Here is a 20,897-nt window from a genome sequence, read left to right as displayed (position 1 = left end):
CCCGACAGGCGTGTCTGAAATACTATGTCATGATCACACTGTGTATGTGGATTAATGTTTGGTGTACACCACGAAAGAGTGGGGATTCGTGAAAGTACTACAAGTAGTGGTACGGTGTCAATCGTAGATCCTGATATATTGGTTTACAGGGTTAATGTACATTATTCTCAGTGTAGCTGAAAAATAGGGAAGTTACTGGAGGAGAAGAAGGGGGGGGGCAAAGTGCTGCGCGGGTTCCACTGTCTCACGGCACAGCACTTTCAGAACAGAGTGACGGCTTTGGGGACCACCTTAGGGTCCCCGGGAGGAAAGTAAAACAAAATGGGACAGAAACTTATAAAGCCAGAGAACAGTTCGTTTGCTTGTGAACTGGTGGAGGAGAGAGAGGGACCAGAGTATGTAAAAAAGTTGAGAAAGCTGTGTAAAGAGAAGAGAAAGAGGGCTTCTAATGAAGCATGACATGTTAAAGACAGCAGAAACTTGGTTTAATGTGGCCCGCGCCCTACATCAGGAGGGGTGGGTGGAGCAAAAACTGAATCAGATCAGGAAAGGAGATGCGCCCGGCAAGGCGCCGCCCCCCTATGATGATGGCCCGTCCTGGAGGTGCGAGGCATGTGGAAATAAAGGAAGGCCCCACCCCGAGAGTCCAGATTTTTGCATACCGTGTAGTCAGAACCTCCGGATATGTAAGCGGTGTTCAGTTAAGAATCCGGGGTGGGAGGAGATTTGCAAGGGATGTGACCGGACGCTGACTATGCAACATCCGATGCTTCCAACTCAGTCACCTCCATTTCCGCCTCCGGCCCCGCCCCTTCCGCTTCCGCCCTCTTCAAAGATGGCGGCGCCCAGTGAGGCCACCGGAAGCCATGTTGACTCTGGGCTTAGTACACCGATACACCATACACACCTCATACCAGCTACCACCTTGTGCCCAGTGCTTACTGTCTCTGGCTCCCAACCACCTTCGGCCCTCCACACACCCCTGATGCCTGTAGCACCACCACCAAAACAAACAGAGGGTTCAGACCAAGTTGAACTGAAGACACCCACAGAATGGCAGGGCTGGAATTTTACAGATGTGGTAACCCCTACCTCTCTGCCAGACAGAAGAGGATGGGCTCAAGAAAAGACAGTGGCTGCGGCAGTCCGCCAGGGTACCCGAGAGGATGATGCTGTTTCCATTCGTTCCCAACAGAATGATCCGTTCTCAGAAGGCCATGGTCCAGAAAGCAAACCACTCGTTCAACTTCCCCCAACCACACAACCCCAACGTCAAAAATTATCTATGTATGAGTCTGGAATGGAAGCAGACTCAGCACCTCATCCCTTTTCTTCCACTTACCACAATCCTGTCTATCGCCCCCAAGGATCTGAAGGAGACCATCCCCGCCCGGTGCCCAACCTACCTGATGCTCCTATCATGTATGTGGCCTTCACTCCATCCCAAGCCTCCGCACTAGTCACAACTCTCCCGGACCCGGAGAAACACCTGATGCCTTTTTACCGGCGCATAGCCCAGATCCACAAGACCTATTCCACAGCCTGGAGGGATTTGGTCAGTCTGTGTGAGATCAAGGCTGGGGATGCATATTGGCCGATAATGGAAAAGGATCTCACCAGAGTAAAGCCAAATGAGGACACCACTTATGCCTCGGGAATTTCTTTCTGTGACCAGTTGCAGCAGTGGGCCAGAGAGAGACTGGCGGACCAGGCAACCACATTGCAGGACATTACCCAAGACAAGACTGAGTCGGTGGAAAAGTTCCATACCAGACTAACACAGGTGTTTACAGACCTGGGATTCAGTGTCCATAACAAGGTACATACTCAAATGCTGGCCTCTGCATTTGTATCAGGACTAAAGGAGTCTGTTCGCAAGGGTTTGATCACTGCCCGTCCAGAGTACCGTACCCTCCACCTGGATATACTGCTATTGGTGGCAAAAGGTCTAGAGACCGCCCAGGTGGCCCGGAAGCCGGCACCACTCATGTTGTCGGCTGGAGAGCAGGTCTCCAGAAGAAACCCACTTATCTGCTTCAACTGTGGAAAACCAGGACATTTCAGAAGGGAATGCAGAGCTCCCAGACGTTCACGACGACCCAATGACTACAACTCAGGGTGGGAAGAGTCTGCAATGCCACCACCTCCACCGCTTCCAGGACCCCCACGCACAGGTCCTACCCAAGAACATCTAAACCTTCTCCAATAGGACAGGGGCAAACCTGTGTCCACTCCCCTTATGACAGTTTCTTCTCACGGATATTGTGCTAGTGGGCCCCTAGCAAAGGTCACTGTCCCCATCGAGGGACATCCTACACAATTCTTAGTGGACACAGGTGCAGCCAGAAGCGTTTTGCGGAGAGAAGATTTACCCAATGAAACATACCTCTCAAACATTGATGTTTCCTGCGTTGGAGTAGACGGCTGCCCACAACGCAGTTGGCTTACAAAACCTCTACATATCGGCACCTTACCCAATCTTCTGTCTCGTTTTGTGGTGTCAAATACTTGCCCGTTGAATCTGCTGGGAGCTGATGTCTTGTCCAGGTTGCAAGCAACTATATCCTACCAACCAGATGGCACCATTCAGCTCTCCACCCCCTTGGGAGAGGAAGACACCTCGGCTCTATGTTCATTACCACTGATGATGTCTCTACAGGAAGTTTCAGGCCACCCCTTGCCAGACCATGTAGAACAGGCCTTACAGGAGCTGCCACTCACTCTTTGGTCCACCGGCCCTGAGGATATTGGCCATCTGAAAGTTGCTCCAGTGTTAGTCCAGCTTAAGCCTGGAGCACCATTGCCACGGAAGCCTCAATACCCTCTGAAGCAAGCCCAGATGGACGCCATCTCCAAACAAGTCAATATACTTCTGGAAAATGGGGCATTAATTCCCTGTGTGTCCCCATGCAATACACCCCTTTTCCCAGTGAAGAAAAAAACTCCAAAAGGTGAGCCCACCAAATATCGCATGGTTCAAGATCTGAGAGCAGTCAATGAGGCAACTATTTTGGAAACCCCCATTGTACCAAACCCCCACACCCTGCTTGCAGGGGTACCTCCCACAGCCCAAGTGTTCACAGTTATTGACTTGGCCAATGCCTTCTTCAGTGTTCCGCTGGACCCCTCTTGCATGTATCTCTTCGCCTTTACCCATGCTGGCCGACAGTATACCTGGAGAGTTATGCCCCAAGGGGCCCAAAATTCGCCAAGCCAATTTACAAAGGCCATGACATCTATCCTCAGCACCTGGCAACAGTCACACCCGGAAGTCATAGTGCTCCAATATGTGGATGACTTGCTCCTATGTGCCACCAACCATTCTGAAGGAAAAATCGCCTCTCTGAGCCTCCTCCACCACTTGGCTGAACAGGGCTGCAAGGTTTCTAAGGACAAGTTACAGTGGTGCCAAACTTCTGTCATTTTCTTGGGACATTGCATTTCCCAAGCCACTCGTCACCTCACACCGGATAGAGTACGGGCTATCCAGAATGTCCCAATACCTCAGGGACCAAAAACCCTGCATGCTTTTCTAGGGTTGGTTTCCTATTGTCGTTCCTGGATCCCAGAAGCTTCCGTCTTGATGCAGTCCCTTTATGATGCCCTGAAATCTGAACCCTTTTCCCTGACAGAAGAAGCTGTACTTGATTTCCATCGCCTGAAAAAAGCCATCTCCACTGCACCTGCATTAGGTCTACCAGATTATGATGAGCCCTTCAAGCTTTTTGTGGCTGAGAGACAGGGTCATGCAACAGGAGTTCTGGCACAACGCCATGGGGGTCGCCTCCGGCCTCTGGGTTATTACTCCTGCAGGCTAGACCCGGTTGCACGAGGTGGTCCCTCCTGTCTGAGGGCTGTTTTTGCTTCTCATCTTCTTCTGGATAAAACGGCAGATTTGGTCTTAGGACATCCACTCACACTTCTGGCCCCCCATGACATTACCGCAATACTGAACCAAACCCAACCAAAACATCTATCTGCCGCCAGGCATCTGCGACTGCAAGGCTCCCTTCTTTTACCTGATCATGTCACCCTGGTCAGATGCACCCAGATAAACCCTGCAACTCTTCTCCCTCTTCCAGGGGGGGGGGTAGACGAAGCAGAAGAAGACACCAAAGACGTGGCACCAGAGGATGTGGTACATGACTGTTTGGAACTTATGCAGGCAGAAACTACACACCTACCAACAGTCCATGATACGCCCCTATCAAATCCTGACTTAATACTTTTTGTGGATGGATCCCGCTTTGCAGATAATGCTGGCACCTACCACACTGGATATGCTGTGACTACCGACACAATGGTACTGCAAGCTAGACCTCTTCCACCTTTTATGTCTGCACAAGAGGCTGAACTAAGGGCCCTCACCAAAGCCTGTGAATTAACAAACGGAAAGACAGCTAACATTTACACGGACTCCAGATATGCACTGGGGGTTGCACTTGATTTTGGCCTAATCTGGAAAATGAGGGGCTTTCTCACGGCAGCTGGGACTCCTGTAAAGCATGGAAAGGCGATCAACCACCTTATGGAAGCACTTTTACTACCAGCCCAAGTGGCCATACTGAAGGTGAAGGCCCACGGTAAATTGACCACTATGGAAGCAAAAGGAAATCATCTGGCAGACATGGCTGCTAAGCAAGCTGCGGTCAGGGTGCAGGAAGAGGATGAAGAGATGTGCAGTGAGGTGATGCCTGTGCTAATTCATCAGCCCAAGGACAACCAACTCCAGGAAGCCCAGGATAATGCTTCAGAAGAAGAAAGGAAGGAATGGATGCAGAAAGGAGCAGTTGAGGACAAAGGATTGTGGGTGGTGGGGAAGAAGGTTTTGCTTCCCAGATCCTTATATCCGGCAACAGTGCAGTGGGCACATGGAGCGTCACACCTGTCCAAGATGCTAATGAACTCTTTGATCAGTAAATACTATGTGGCACCCGGAATTACGGCTTACACAGACAGATTCTGTAAGTCTTGTGTTGTATGTGCCAAGTGCAATCCTGGAAGACCTGAGAAACCTCCAAGCAAGCATCTGGCCAGGGCACTATATCCATTTCAGAGGATCCAGATAGATCATATCCAGATGCCAAAAAGTGGACGATTTGAATATGCCCTAGTGGTGGTGGATATGTTCTCAGGATGGCCAGAGGCATTCGCAGTAACCAACCAGACGGCAAGAACCACTGCCAAGAAGCTGCTCACGGAGATAGTCTGCAGATACGGAGTGCCCGAGGTGGTTGAAAGCGATCAGGGACCGGCTTTTACTGCCAATGTCACGAAAGAGATCTGGGGGGCTCTGGGGGTCACACTTGCGTTTCACACACCCTATCATCCCCAGAGTAGTGGGAAGGTAGAGCGCCTAAATGGGGTCCTGAAGTCAAGAATGTTAAAAATGGCCCAAGAGGTAGGCATGGGATGGCCGGACAGCTTGCCTATTGCTCTTTTCAGCGTTAGATACACACCAAGGGGAAGTCATGGGTTGTCTCCCTATGAGATTTTGTTTGGGTCCGCCCCTAGACTGGGTACCTACTATCCTCAACAATTACAGTTGCAGTCTGACTCATTGACAAAGTATGTGATATCTTTGGCACGTGTGTTGACTAATATCCATGCGCAAGTTTTCTCCTCCATTCCAGATCCTGAGGCGGACACTGGAACGCACACTTTGCAACCTGGAGACTGGGTCGTGGTCAAGAAGTTTCTGCGGAAACATACATTGGAACCCAGATATGACGGTCCCTTCCAGGTGCTTCTGGTGACGGCCACCTCAGTGAAGCTAGAAGGAAAGAGTACCTGGATCCACGCCTCTCACTGCAAGAAAGTTGCACCCCCAGAAGACAACTAGAACATGAGACTATACACATATATCCTTTTGTATGTGCTTTCGGGAATGGGTAGGGGACAAAGAGTGGCAATCACAAGGGAAGGTGGGACACCCGAACAGAGTGGCCTGATAACATTTTGGTACAATTCTTCCAACACCCGTGTGGCCACTTTTGCCTTTGACTTCTGCTTCATAGCGCCTTGTCCGAAACAACCTTGGCAGTGTACTACGTATCAGGATCACTCCAGTAGTATATATATATGTGTGACGGATGACTATTGGGGAGACAAATGCAGATACTGGGGCTCAGTAGGATGGAATACGGGGCCTGACTGGGGGTATAAACCGCTAAGTGCCTTAAACCGCAAAGATAAAAATGGGAAGAGCCTAATTGATAGATTGACTATATTTAAAAAAGGCACATGTTCATATGAAAACCCAACAGGGAGAACTATGCCACTCACCCTCACCATAGAGAACCCCAGCCCAGGAGATGAGGGGCTTTACTGGTTGGGATACTGGGGACATGGGGGAGTGATGGGACAATTCTGGATAAGGGATATGTATAGATCAAACCGATGGAAATCTTCCAGAGATACTGCTCCCACCTATAACCCACTTATGCCAAAGATCAAAACGTTGGCAGAGATGGTGGCCATAGCAAACCCTACATACGAAGATACTATAGCAGTAGAAACCGGCCTCTCAGACACTAATTTGTGGTTAGAATGGATGAGATACAATGCAAACTCGCATAATAAGTCCAACTGCTATGTGTGTGGGCATGCCAGACCACATCTGGGGACGGTGCCACTAACCCTACCAGATTCCATAGAGGAGTGTGTCTTAAGCCTGTATACTAACATCTCTACGAACCAGTCTTTATGTGAGGACTGGAAGAAGCGTTACCCCTTAATCCAAGGAGACGAAAAGGCCCCAAATGGTTTAACCATATATCCCGGTAATTATACCTGCTATGCCAACTATGAGGGAGGAGGAAGGTTTCTGGGGAACTTCACAAAGGGATTCTGTGCTGCTTATAGTACAGCCCGGTCAGATCTCACCCAGAACCAGGTCATGTCATTGGGGGATATATTCTGGATCTGTGGTGATCAGAAGATTAGGACCCGACTGATGGGGAAATGGAGAGGGGAATGTACCCTTGCCAATGCCATAATGCCATTGCACATCCTCTCAGATCCATTACTTAAGGGGCCGCCTAACCCCCTCCATGCAACCAAGCACAAACGAAGTGCCCCACAAGGGAGTTTTGACCCCCATGTCTATATAGATGCGATAGGAGTCCCAAGGGGGGTACCCGATGAATTCAAAGCCAGAGACCAGGTGGCCGCGGGATTTGAATCCCTATTCCTCTTCATCACTGAGAACAAGAATGTAGATTGGATAAACTACATCTACTATAATCAACAACGGTTTGTAAACTACACACGAGATGCCCTCAAGGGGATAGCAGAGCAGTTGGAGGCTACTTCTAACATGGTCTTTCAAAATCGTATGACACTCGATATGTTATTAGCTGAAAAAGGGGGGGTCTGTAAAATGATACCAAAGACCATGACCTGCTGTACGTATATCCCAGATAACACAGGCCCAAATGGGAAGGTGACACTGGCCATCAAGAGGTTGGAGGACCTGTCAAATGAGCTTAAGGAAAACTCAGGTATTACACATCCCTGGGATCAGTGGTTTGGATGGCTGAGTGGCTGGCAGAAAGCCCTCGCCCAAGCGGGGGTGGTTATCCTGGGTATTATCATTCTAATGGCAATAGTCGCCTGCTGTGTGATCCCTTGCATTAAGAGGCTAATAGGAAACGCTGTGAACGAGATCTCCCCTACATTCCTGAACTATAACAATGTTGAACTCCCCCGTGAAGAAAGAGAATCCTATACTCCCTTACAGACTATAGCCCCTGATCATCATATTTCAGACTTATAAAAACAAAAGGGAATGCTACAAATTTCCCCCCCTAACAGACAACTATAAATAGGGAAAGATAGTGCCTGACTGTGGCCTTCTCAGGACGTATCGAGACTCTAGGGATGGATTAGCCACTCAGGGGCTCTATATGCGTCTTAAAAGAGTTCCAGAGGGAGGGCCACCAGGCAGTTAGGACATCAGAAGATATAGGGACAGTCAGGAATAAAATAGCCATTTTAAGGGGGGATTGTAGTGGATTGTGATTGACAGTCCACGTTTTATTAGATGATCAGTAAAATGACAATTTTATAGTCTTGCTACTGTCTGTATCTTGCTCTTTAAATTCCTTACTCTCTTAAGTGAACAATCAGATATAGGTTGACGGAACAATGATGATAATTAAGATGGCGCCTTCATCCGGAGTCTCACCCTTGGTGACTCATCAGGAGAAAAGTATCTTTTAATGTAAACAACCCCCATAAAAGGGAATGAGTCTCTTTGGGGACAATGATTGGAAGATATCAACACGGATGGACGAACACGCAGAAACCCAGTGGACTTTTCACCCAATCAATGTATATGCTTTGCCTGCATCATAAGCCCTATAAATGATACTGTTAGTTCCTCAATAAAACAGAATTTTTAGGAAGTTGGCAAACTGCGAAGTGTCAGTGTCTTACTTCCACGTGCACGTATTCTCATATTAATTTGGCTCACTGGTAGATCACGGTAAATGGTCTGTAAGTGACCTAGTCCAAGACAGTCTCCCCCCGTTCCTGACCGCCCTCTGTTTGCTCTTCCTCACTGTACAGTGGGGCTGAGCCCACAGCATGCGATACTTCGCTTGGTGAGGGAACACCAAAGGACAGGGGCAGGTAGAGGACACGTGATTTCAGTGGGCTTGGTCCCGGGCCATGCCAACTAACGGTTGTGTCTGACGTACCCACCGACCGTTGGCTGTAGGTGTCAGAGGTGACCTGGGAAGAGGAAGACGACCGAGCCAACCAATCGATGACGGCAGGGTTGTCGGTGGAGACACGACCGCTGGATGACACCGGGAGCACTGGCCTCTGGCTGCGAATAGTGCTGCCTTGACCCCTTCCTCTGCTGCCACGTCTGCTCGCTCCTAAAACATTGCCTCCTCTGCCACTCCTCTGCATGTTGTCTGACATACTCTTTAATTAAACGATTCTGTGTCCCTGAGTAACAATTCTGTGTCTGTCCCTGAGTAACAATTCTGTGTCCCTGAGTAACGTTTCTGTGGCCCTAAGTAACAGTTCTGTGGCCCTCAGTAACAATTCTGTGTCCATCAGTAACAATTCTGTGTCCCTCAGTAACAATTCTGTGTCTGTCCATGAGTAACAATTCTGTGTCCCTGAGTAACAATTCTGTGTCCCTGAGTAACAATTCTGTGTCCCTCAGTAACAATTCTGTGTCCCTCAGTAACAATTCTGTGTCCCTGAGTAACAATTCTGTGTCTGTCCCTGAGTAACAATTCTGTGTCCCTAAGTAACGTTTCTGTGGCCCTAAGTAACGGTTCTGTGTCCCTCAGTAACAATTCTGTGTCCCTCAGTAACAATTCTGTGTCTGTCCCTGAGTAACAATTCTGTGTCTGTCCCTGAGTAACAATTCTGTGTCCCTGAGTAACAATTCTGTGTCCCTGAGTAACAATTCTGTGTCCCTCAGTAACAATTCTGTGTCCCTGAGTAACAATTCTGTGTCCCTCAGTAACAATTCTGTGTCCCTCAGTAACAATTCTGTGTCCCTGAGTAACAATTCTGTGTCTGTCCCTGAGTAACAATTCTGTGTCCCTAAGTAACGTTTCTGTGTCCCTAAGTAACGGTTCTGTGGCCCTCAGTAACAAATCTGTGGCCCTCAGTAACAATTCTGTGTCTGTCCCTGAGTAACAATTCTGTGTTCCTAAGTAACGTTTCTGTGTCCCTAAGTAACGTTTCTGTGGCCCTAAGTAACGATTCTGTGGCCCTAAGTAACGTTTCTGTAGCCCTAAGTAACGTTTCTGTGGCCCTAAGAAATGTTTCTGTGGCCCTAAGTAACAGTTCTGTGGCCCTCAGTAACAGTTCTGTGGCCCTCAGTAACAATTCTGTGTCCCTCAGTAACAATTCTGTGTCTGTCCCTGAGTAACAATTCTGTGTCCCTAAGTAACGTTTCTGTGGCCCTAAGTAACGGTTCTGTGGCCCTAAGTAACGTTTCTGTGGCCCTAAGTAACGTTTCTGTGGCCCTCAGTAACGTTTCTGTGGCCCTAAGTAACGTTTCTGTGGCCCTCAGTAACAATTCTGTATCCCTCAGTAACAATTCTGTGTCTGTCCCTGAGTAACAATTCTGTGTCCCTAAGTAACAATTCTGTGGCCCTAAGTAAAGTTTCTGTGGCCCTAAGTAACGTTTCTGTGGCCCTAAGTAACGTTTCTGTGGCCCTCAGTAACAAATCTGTGTCCCTCAGTAACAATTCTGTGTCTGTCCCTAAGTAACAATTCTGTGGCCCTAAGTAACGTTTCTGTGGCCCTAAGTAACGGTTCTGTGTCCCTCAGTAACAATTCTGTATCCCTCAGTAACAATTCTGTGTCTGTCCCTGAGTAACAATTCTGTGGCCCTAAGTAACATTTCTGTGGCCCTAAGTAACGTTTCTGTGGCCCTAAGTAACAGTTCTGTGGCCCTCAGTAACAGTTCTGTGGCCCTCAGTAACAATTCTGTGTCCCTCAGTAACAATTCTGTGTCTGTCCCTGAGTAACAATTCTGTGTCCCTAAGTAACGTTTCTGTGGCCCTAAGTAATGTTTCTGTGGCCCTAAGTAACGTTTCTGTGGCCCTCAGTAACGTTTCTGTGGCCCTAAGTAACGTTTCTGTGGCCCTCAGTAACAATTCTGTATCCCTCAGTAACAATTCTGTGTCTGTCCCTGAGTAACAATTCTGTGCCCCTAAGTAACAATTCTGTGGCCCTAAGTAAAGTTTCTGTGGCCCTAAGTAACGTTTCTGTGGCCCTAAGTAACAAATCTGTGGCCCTCAGTAACAAATCTGTGTCCCTCAGTAACAATTCTGTGTCTGTCCCTAAGTAACAATTCTGTGGCCCTAAGTAACGTTTATGTGGCCCTAAGTAACGGTTCTGTGTCCCTCAGTAACAATTCTGTATCCCTCAGTAACAATTCTGTGTCTGTCCCTGAGTAACAATTCTGTGGCCCTAAGTAACGTTTCTGTGGCCCTAAGTAACGATTCTGTGGCCCTAAGTAACGTTTCTGTGGCCCTCAGTAACAAATCTGTGTCCCTCAGTAACAATTCTGTGTCTGTCCCTAAGTAACAATTCTGTGGCCCTAAGTAACGTTTCTGTGGCCCTAAGTAATGGTTCTGTGGCCCTAAGTAACGATTCTGTGGCCCTAAGTAACGTTTCTGTGGCCCTAAGTAACGTTTCTGTGGCCCTCATTAACAAATCTGTGTCCCTCAGTAACAATTCTGTGTCTGTCCCTAAGTAACAATTCTGTGGCCCTAAGTAACGTTTCTGTGGCCCTAAGTGACGGTTCTGTGGCCCTCAGTAACAATTCTGTGTCCCTCAATAACAATTCTGTGTCTGTCCCTAAGTAACAATTCTGTGGCCCTAAGTAACGATTCTGTGGCCCTCAGTAACAAATCTGTGTCCCTCAGTAACAATTCTGTGTCTGTCCCTAAGTAACAATTCTGTGGCCCTAAGTAACGTTTCTGTGGCCCTAAGTAACGTTTCTGTGGCCCTCAGTAACAATTCTGTATCCCTCAGTAACAATTCTGTGTCTGTCCCTGAGTAACAATTCTGTGTCCCTAAGTAACATTTCTGTGGCCCTAACTAATGATTCTGTGGCCCTAAGTAACGTTTCTGTGGCCCTAAGTAACGTTTCTGTGGCCCTCAGTAACAAATCTGTGTCCCTCAGTAACAATTCTGTGTCTGTCCCTAAGTAACAATTCTGTGTCCCTAAGTAACGTTTCTGTGGCCCTAAGTAACGGTTCTGTGGCCCTCAGTAACAATTCTGTGTCCCTCAATAACAATTCTGTGTCTGTCCCTAAGTAACAATTCTGTGGCCCTAAGTAACGATTCTGTGCCCTCAGTAACAAATCTGTGTCCCTCAGTAACAATTCTGTGTCTGTCCCTAAGTAACAATTCTGTGGCCCTAAGTAACGTTTCTGTGGCCCTAAGTAACGTTTCTGTGGCCCTCAGTAACAATTCTGTGTCCCTCAATAACAATTATGTGTCTGTCCCTAAGTAACAATTCTGTGGCCCTAAGTAACGTTTCTGTGGCCCTAAGTAACGATTCTGTGGCCCTCAGTAACAAATCTGTGTCCCTCAGTAACAATTCTGTGTCTGTCCCTAAGTAACAATTCTGTGTCCCTAAGTAACGATTCTGTGGCCCTCAGTAACAAATCTGTGTCCCTCAGTAACAATTCTTTCTGTCCCTAAGTAACAATTCTGTGGCCCTAAGTAACGTTTCTGTGGCCCTAAGTAACGATTCTGTGGCCCTCAGTAACAATTCTGTATCCCTCAGTAACAATTCTGTCTGTCCCTGAGTAACAATTCTGTGTCCCTAAGTAACGTTTCTGTGGCCCTAAGTAACGTCTCTGTGGCCCTAAGTAACGATTCTGTGGCCCTAAGTAACGTTTCTGTGGCCCTAAGTAACGTTTCTGTGGCCCTCAGTAAGAATTCTGTGTCCCTCAATAACAATTCTGTGTCTGTCCCTAAGTAACAATTCTGTGGCCCTAAGTAACGTTTCTGTGGCCCTAAGTAACGATTCTGTGGCCCTCAGTAACAAATCTGTGTCCCTCAGTAACAATTCTGTGTCTGTCCCTAAGTAACAATTCTGTGGCCCTAAGTAACGTTTCTGTGGCCCTAAGTAACGATTCTGTGGCCCTCAGTAACAATTCTGTATCCCTCAGTAACAATTCTGTCTGTCCCTGAGTAACAATTCTGTGTCCCTAAGTAACGTTTCTGTGGCCCTAAGTAACGTTTCTGTGGCCCTAAGTAACGATTCTGTGGCCCTAAGAAACGTTTCTGTGGCCCTAAGTAACGTTTCTGTGGCCCTTAGTAACAATTCTGTTTCCCTCAATAACAATTCTGTGTCTGTCCCTAAGTAACAATTCTGTGGCCCTAAGTAACGTTTCTGTGGCCCTAAGTAACGATTCTGTGGCCCTCAGTAACAAATCTGTGTCCCTCACTAACAATTCTGTGTCTGTCCCTAAGTAACAATTCTGTGGCCCTAAGTAACGATTCTGTGGCCCTCAGTAACAAATCTGTGTCCCTCAGTAACAATTCTGTGTCTGTCCCTAAGTAACAATTCTGTGGCCCTAAGTAACGTTTCTGTGGCCCTAAGTAACGATTCTGTGGCCCTCAGTAACAAATCTGTGTCCCTCAGTAACAATTCTGTGTCTGTCCCTAAGTAACAATTCTGTCGCCCTAAGTAACGATTCTGTGGCCCTCAGTAACAAATCTGTGTCCCTCAGTAACAATTCTGTGTCTGTCCCTAAGTAACAATTCTGTGGCCCTAAGTAACGTTTCTGTGGCCCTAAGTAACGATTCTATTGCCCTCAGTAACAATTCTGTATCCCTCAGTAACAATTCTGTCTGTCCCTGAGTAACAATTCTGTGTCCCTAAGTAACGTTTCTGTGGCCCTAACTAACGATTCTGTGGCCCTAAGTAACGTTTCTGTGGCCCTATGTAACATTTCTATGGCCCTAAGTAACGATTCTGTGGCCCTAACTAACGTTTCTGTGTCCCTAAGTAACGTTTCTCTGTCCCTAACTCTCTCCCTGCATATAGCCAGGTCTGCCTCTGTTGAATGACTGGAGGCAAATAAAGAATTCTAAAATGGCCGCCATTTATAGCTCGACCATTACACTGTGCTGGCTGGCTGGCTGCTGATTGGCTAATGCGATCACATGTCATGAATGAATGCATTATGGGTCAGCGCGCCTTGTCTGTGCGCCTTCCCAGACATCCCCGCTCCGTCGCCGCACATGTCGCCGCCATTTTAGGAAAAATTTCAATTCTGCTTATTTTCGGATTCGTCGCGAATCGAAATTTTCCTAATATTCGAAACGAATTCCACTTCGCCTACTTCGATTCGCTCATCTCTATTTGCAACCAAGTATTAAAAAGTGAAAGTTTGCTTTATGATTATTATTCTGTCCCAATACTTTTTGTCCCTTAACAACTGGGAGGCACATATGAAAACTGCTGTAATTCCTACACCGTTCACCTGATTTGGATGTAAATACATGCAAATTAAAGCTGGCAGTCTGCTGTTAAAGCACATCTTGTTTGTTTCATTTCAAATCCATTGTGGTGGTGTATAGAGCCAAAAATGTTAGAATTGTGTCGATGTCCCAATATTTATGGACCTGACTGTACATACCAAGCTGCTTCTTCTTATGAAAAGTTGAATCGCCCTTTGTTTCACAAGCTCCCACCACTCCGACTTACTGCTGCAAAAGTCCAGAATAGAAATCAAAGGATTGTCTTACCTCTACATCTTCTAGGAGAGCCGAATTCAATTTCCAGACAGCCCTTCCCCTGGGTGGGTGTCTGAGGCATTCAGAGTCACAGACAGCATGTAGTGGTCAGAGAAATGCACCACCCTCAACTCAGGAGTCGAGAAAGCAGAGTTCTCCTTTAAAAAAAACCTGTCTATCCTGCTCTGACTATTCCCTCTCTGAAATGTGAAAACCGTGCTGCCAGGGCAGTGCTTAATGTACACATCTACCAGGCCTGCCTGTCTAACCATATATCTGAGAAAAACGCTACCATAATCCAGCCTGTCTGTGGAGCCTCTCCTGTTTTCAGGCCTAATTATGGTATTAAAGTTACCTCCAAAGACAACCTACTGGGATGTAAAAAGGAAGGGCTTGATCTTTGTGAGGAGGCTTTTCCTGTTCCATTTTGACTGTGGTCCATAGTTATTGATCAGGTGCAGATTCTGCCCCCTAACAGAGACGTCTAACACCATGCATCTCCCCATTTCTTCCTCAATTACCCGCCGGCACAATACCATATCAGTTTTAAAAAGCACCGCAACTCCGCTGCAAGGTTCAGCCGCAAGAGACCAAAAGGAGGGACCACATATCCACTCCTTTCTGCTAGATAGACATCAGCCAATGTATTGAGCCAGGTTTCTTGCTACAAAAAAAAAAAAAATCACCATGAAACTCAAAAGCAAAAATAAGGCCGTATCACGAGCTCTTGCAGATTTAATGCTGGCAGCATTAATGGTTACCACCTTTAACGGAGCAGGAACTGCCATCAGGATGATTGGGGTAGTCATTTTTTAACTTCTACTACACTCTCATCACCAAAAACAGTTCTCTTCAGACTCCCCTTCATCTATAGATGATAAAGAAATGGATAAATCAGACTCCATCTCATCACCTGAAAAAACTGAATATGTGTTGCCTCCTGGGTCTGATTCTGAGGAAGAGAGGACAGCTCTCTTCCCCTTCTTTTTTTCCCCTTTAACGTCTCCCACCTCACATCAGCTGAATCCCCTTCAGCAGGAGGTGAGATATGGGAAATGGACACCCCTCCCTGAGCCCCATCTACTCCACCTCCATCCAGCACCCCCACACTCTCCTCACCACAGTTGCGCTGTCGTGGGACAGGTACCGCAGGTAGAGTAGGCCAAGAGGGCAGATCTGCTAAACCCCCCCCAGCAGCTTCCACTAGTCTGGAGGATCTACGTACAATAGGATTAGGAACAGGAGGGACAGACTCAGGGATGACATTACTAGGGGAAACAGAATCTGACACAACAGATGGAACAGACACAGAAGGGGCAACAACAGTTTGCTCCCTAGCATCAGCTGCCTAATCCTTCTTTATCCAGGTTTTGCAGCTCAGCCTCCAATCCTGGCGGGTTGTGTGGTGCCTCTGGGCACTGACTATATGGACGACCCAGCTGCTGGCAGAAATTGCGCCGAATCTGGGTACATTCTTTGGTCAAATGGCCTAAATCCTGGCACAGTGAGCATTTCTTGTTGGTGCAGTATGATGCAAAGTGGCTTTTCTCTCCACATTTATTACAAACCTTAGGCTGACTCTGATAGAAAATGGTCAATCTTTCGCTCCCCAGAAAAGCTGAGCAGGGCAGGTGCTGAACCACATTTCACAGCACCCTCAATTGCAGTGACACTGTCCAGGCCCCTGTGCATATCCCATGCTCATCCAGGACTTTTTGCAGTGGGGTGAGGACCTCACCATATGTGTGTAGCCACACTACCAAATCAGCCTCTGGTATGGATTCGTTACGAACCAGGATCATCACCGATTTTATCAAAGGCTGCCTTGAAATTACCTTTGGCACCAAACCACTCCACTGCTGAAGGCCCCTGCACTTCCTATACTTCTCCCAAAAAATTTCCAGACCATCAGGTTTTACAAATGATAAATTGTATTCATAACTGCCAACTGGGCAGATCAAAGCAAAAACATCAGAGGCTCTAAACCCCATCTCCAAAATCAGCTCAGCCACCCACTCCCTTACTGGTGGGGTTCCTTCCCCTTTCCACCACAACTGCACAACATTCCTCCTCTTGAACCCACCAGCCATCCCACTACCAAACCTTCCCAAACTGTGAACATTAGCATTTCCAACATTCCCTCCAACCCCCTTGGTGCGATTCCCAAAACAGAAGCATAGCTCCCCACATTCCTCCCAGCAGCAGAAACATTTGTGTGTTTGGAAGCATATGATAAAACTCTAGCAGATATCGATTATACAGATTTGAGATTGGATGCTGAATCCTCTCTCTGCTGACCAGGGGCAGAAATGTCATTTTAACTCTTTCCAGCAAACATTAACCCCTTTACCACCACCACGAACACATCCATTGCTTTTCTAATATTACTTTTCTCATTATTTGCTGACATATCCATAGACTTCACAGCAATGTCCGTACTCACTGCTGCACTGATAGAATCTTCAGCTCCAGCTGTCATCTCTTCTTCCAGGAAAGGACTTTCAGTCCAGGATTCTGCATGCTGTTCAGACACAGCAACAGGTAAAACATCTATGGCTGTTTGCTCTCCACATGGTGTACTGTACTGCTCCCCTCCCCCGCCAGCATCAATCAGTTGTGCAACACAGGGAAGTTCAGGTGAAGCAGACTGTTTGTAGGTGGCAGCCACCTTGCCTGTAGAGTAACTACTGGTCTCAGCTGGAGCAGCAAAATCCATATCTGGGGTGTTTGGCGCAGATCCATCCACATTCCTCTGATGGTCTGGAGACATCTCTGTTAGGGGTTTTCCCTCCAAGTTTGCAGAGTGTTTCTCCACAGCAGAAACTTCCACAGCAGGTTGTTTGAAGAGCTTATCTTTCTGTTCCTCAGCCAGGACATCATCCACCGCAGCCGATGCTGGCAGACATGTTGGAAGGCAGCTTTGTGTAATAGGATTTCTCCACCGTTACAGGCTTTGTTGCTCTATACCTCCTCTGTTCATCCTCAGGGACTTCTGACAGAGCATCAGAGAAGGCAAACCTGTCTGCTCTCAGGGGTGACTTCATCTGCTGAATGAACGTCAGGGTTCCATGCTCACTCTCAACCCCCTGGCTGGTTGCCTCTAACAACTCCACAGCCTAATATGAGGGCGAGATGCAGAGGTAGAAGGATCCAGGTCATCCATTACCCAAGGCTGCTGATCTACAGGACTTGCTGATGTCTGGCTGGCAAATCTCTTTTCATTATTAAGCTTCTCTGCAAAAGCTCCACTTCTGGCTTTCAACTTTTCCAACAATAAAGATTGTTTCTTAACCTTTTCCTCCATCTGCTGTAACTCTGGCTTCATGGCCAATCTGTTCTTACTCCAGGCCTGCAGTATTTGACGCTGAAGGATTTATACTCAGCTTTCAAAACTTTGTTTTTCCTCAGCTCTTCCAATCGCCATAAAATGATTGATAATCCTCTGTCTGTACATATCCACATCCTCACCGGGGCCTGGTCCCACAGTCAAGTCCTCCACCTCCTCTTCACTAGGCCCTTTGTCATCAGGGGGATCCCTCCCAGAGCCTCCCCCTGGATCAGGCATGGTTCCTGGGCCAAGCTAGCAGGCAAGGCCCAGGCTTGAAAAACTCTGGTTTTCAGGGAGAGCTCCTTCAGTGTGTCCTCCTCCTTCTCCCACTGACCACAAATGTAAGGTGTATTCTTCCCACTGACCAAAAATCTAAGGTACATTCTCCCCAGTGACCACCAATGTATGGAGAATTCCTCCCAATGACCACCAAAGTAAGGAACATTTTTCAAAATTACCACAAATTTAAACATTTTTTCCACTGGCCACCAAGCTAAGAAAAGATCCTCCCAATAACCACAAACGTAAGGAACATTCATCACAATGACCACACATATAATAACATTCTTCTCAATAACTTCAAATGTAAGGAAAATTTTTTCCAATAACCACCAATGTAAGTGTATCGAGCTCTAGTGATAAGCTTTTTTTTTTTTACTTAGAGGCTGGGTATTAGCCTGGGAGTGAGGTAGTGAGTTCACCTCAGGACAAGCTGGGAGGCTTTACAGGTCAGGGCTTCCGGATCCCTCCCACCCTTCCAGAAACTGTAAGACCTTTCTGGTAGAGGGGTGGAGGAGGCCCAGATTTGCATGTTTAAAGAAACCCTGCAAATCTACAGGCAGGAGGCTGGGCATGGTGGCCAAGGGCAACCCTTAAATGTGGCAGAGCCTGTGCAGCAGGGGAGTTGTTGCTGGAGTTGGATGAAAGATGGACTGAGAGAAGGCTGCAGTGTGGTGCCTGGGAGGGGAGCCCATCTACAGGTAGGATGCTGGAAAGAAGGATCTCCACTACCAAAAGTCTCCTTGGGAGGACATTCTGTGCAGCAGGGAAGGAGCCAGCCCAACATAAGGCATGAAAGCAGTTATCAAGCTAACAGGACAGGACAGTGGCAGTACTTCTACACCCCCTGAGCCAGATAAAGGGAGAGGGTGATCAGGTGCAAGACCCAGCTAGTTCTCATTTGTGACTACTGTTGGAATCCCTTGCCTAGGGATACTTTCAGTGCAGCCTGGTGAAGAGGAAAGATTTATCAGGGGTCTGAGGAGGTGCATCAAGGGGACTACAGTGCTCCTTAAAGACAATGCTATTTTCCTGATCTTTATTTTTTGTACAGTGTACAGGCTGCTAAGGAGTTTGTCCTCAAGTTTTCAATTCCTAGGGCATCCCCTAGACCCCATCCAAGTTGCTAACCCCTCAGTAAAAACAACAGCCCAATGATTGTCTTACTGACTCTGTGTGTGAAGATGTGGAAAATCAGTGTTGCCTGGCTGTGCAGAGCTTAGGGGGACTGAATCAAACTCTGCAGCTCCTGTGTGGGTAGATCTACATAACAATCCTTCTTTCCACTGCTCATCACACCATTGTACTGTGAGCTGTAGTTACCATAATTATTAGCAGGGGTTACCTGAAAATAGAAAATTTCCTTTCCTGGTGAAAATGCATGGCAACATACTACCACATGTATGCTGCCATGTTGGCACCAGGAAAATAGAAAATTGTATCAAATACTTATAGTAATTTTCCTTTCCTGGTACCAACATGGCAGCACACATGTGGTTAGGGTTGCCACCTGTACGGGTTTTGAATCATGTGTCTGGGATTGAGTCTGTCTGAAACCCAGGCACAAATCGTCATTAGTAGTAGTCATGGTGACAGGAGGCTGCACACTCACAGGAGATACAAATCATGACAGCTGTGTGATGGGAGGCCCTTCCACCTCGGTTTGTGATTGGCTGGACTGGCAGGAGTGGCGTTGTCATGGGGATAAGGACAGCTGTGTTCACAAGTCAGTTGGTGGCAGTTCAGGGAGCCTGGCACTTCTACTACTCCCTGCAGACCAAGAGTCATCCTTGTGCATTTTTCCACACAGGTCAGAGCCCAGCATTCTACCAACTCAGCTCTATGTACAGTGCTTTGTCTTGGAGGTAGATGAGGTGGAATGACTCGGGCTGTGAGGGTTCCCTGTATAGTGGGGGTTATTAAAGAGCTGGGGGACACAGCACTGCTTCCTGTGGGGTGATTAGCTGTGTATTGGCAGGAGTAGGATAGGATACTAAGGAGTGCCAGAGGGAAGTTTGGGGTGCTTTAAGTTGGGTGGACTAATTTGGGGTGTCCAGAGAAGTGTGGGTCTGCTTTCGGGTGCTGTGAGTAATGTGGGATGCTTTGGGGTGCCTTAAGTATGATGGACTGCTTTGGTGTCTCGTAGATAGGATGGGCCTCTTTGGTGAGGTGTGGGTTGCTGTAGATAGGGTGGGCTATGTTGGACTGTCAGTTGGACTGCTTTGGGTTGCTGTAGGTAGCGTAGGGTACTTTAAGCCCCTTCTACTGTTAAAACAATTTGGTCACACCCACTGTTTGACATCCATTACTACTCTCTGTGTGGCACCCAAAGGTGTCCCAGGTCTTTGAGAATCCTATAGTGTATAGCTGGCCTGGAATGGGACAAAAATAGGTCAGGGCATTTTAGACTGATCAGCCCCAGGCCCGGGGACCCTTTCCTGGGAGCCTGGTGCTGGAACACCAGGTCATTTGTGACCCTGGTAGTTCCGACACTAGTGTCAGTAGGTTTTTAGTTTAATTTAATTTTTTACATTTTATTAAGTTTTGTAAATCTTTTGTACATTTTTTAGGAGCCCCCAGGGGATACAGGAGCCCAGGGCAGCAGGAGATGGTTAGCAGGACCTGTGACGTGGCCGGGGTGGAACATAGAGGAACCGGACCCTGCATTTCTCTCCTGCCACTGGTGAATGACTGCAGGAGGGAGAGGAGTAGAAGCGGACATTCAGTGGTGGCAGGAGTGAAAAGCCTGGTTCCTCTATGTGCTGCTCCTCCTATTTAGGCGACTCTGGCCCACAGGGAAAATGCCCAGAGTGCCCGATGGCCAGTCCGAGCCTGGTGTATAGTAAAAAAAAAAAAATGCTGTGCACCTCTAACGTTTTTGGGTCTGGCTTGAAGTGACAACTAGGGTTGTACTGATACAGGTTTTTTTTACCAGAGAGTACAAGTTCCGATACTTGTGCTCAAGTACTCGCCGATATCAATTACCAATACCTCTGCAGTGCGATTTCAGACCATACAAAATGGATGGGCTCAAATTACACTGCAAAGAATT

General features: G+C 47.5%; 1 protein-coding gene across 1 annotated transcript; it reads left to right on the top strand.

Moving 5' to 3' along the window:
• The first annotated feature begins 5,845 nt into the window (after positions 1 to 5,845).
• LOC149456908 (uncharacterized) lies at positions 5,846 to 8,417 on the top strand. The gene has a single exon (XM_089684304.1). The coding sequence runs from the start codon at positions 5,846 to 5,848 to the stop codon at positions 7,775 to 7,777; it is 1,932 nt and encodes a 643-aa protein (XP_089540430.1). The 3' UTR covers positions 7,778 to 8,417.
• The last annotated feature ends 12,480 nt before the right edge of the window (positions 8,418 to 20,897 follow it).

The sequence above is a fragment of the Staurois parvus genome, unplaced genomic scaffold (genome assembly GCF_062004578.1).
Source record: "Staurois parvus isolate SC_StPar_1 unplaced genomic scaffold, SC_StPar_1.0 ptg000343l, whole genome shotgun sequence".
NCBI classification, from domain to species: Eukaryota; Metazoa; Chordata; class Amphibia; order Anura; family Ranidae; genus Staurois; species Staurois parvus.
The sequence above is the reverse complement of the archived record's forward strand: the minus strand, read 5'-3'. Positions and strand labels throughout refer to the sequence as shown.

Bases quoted from the DNA above. Each gene is read 5' to 3' on its own strand.
- LOC149456908 (XM_089684304.1), top strand. From the start codon at position 5,846: ATGAGACTATACACATATATCCTTTTGTATGTGCTTTCGGGAATGGGT.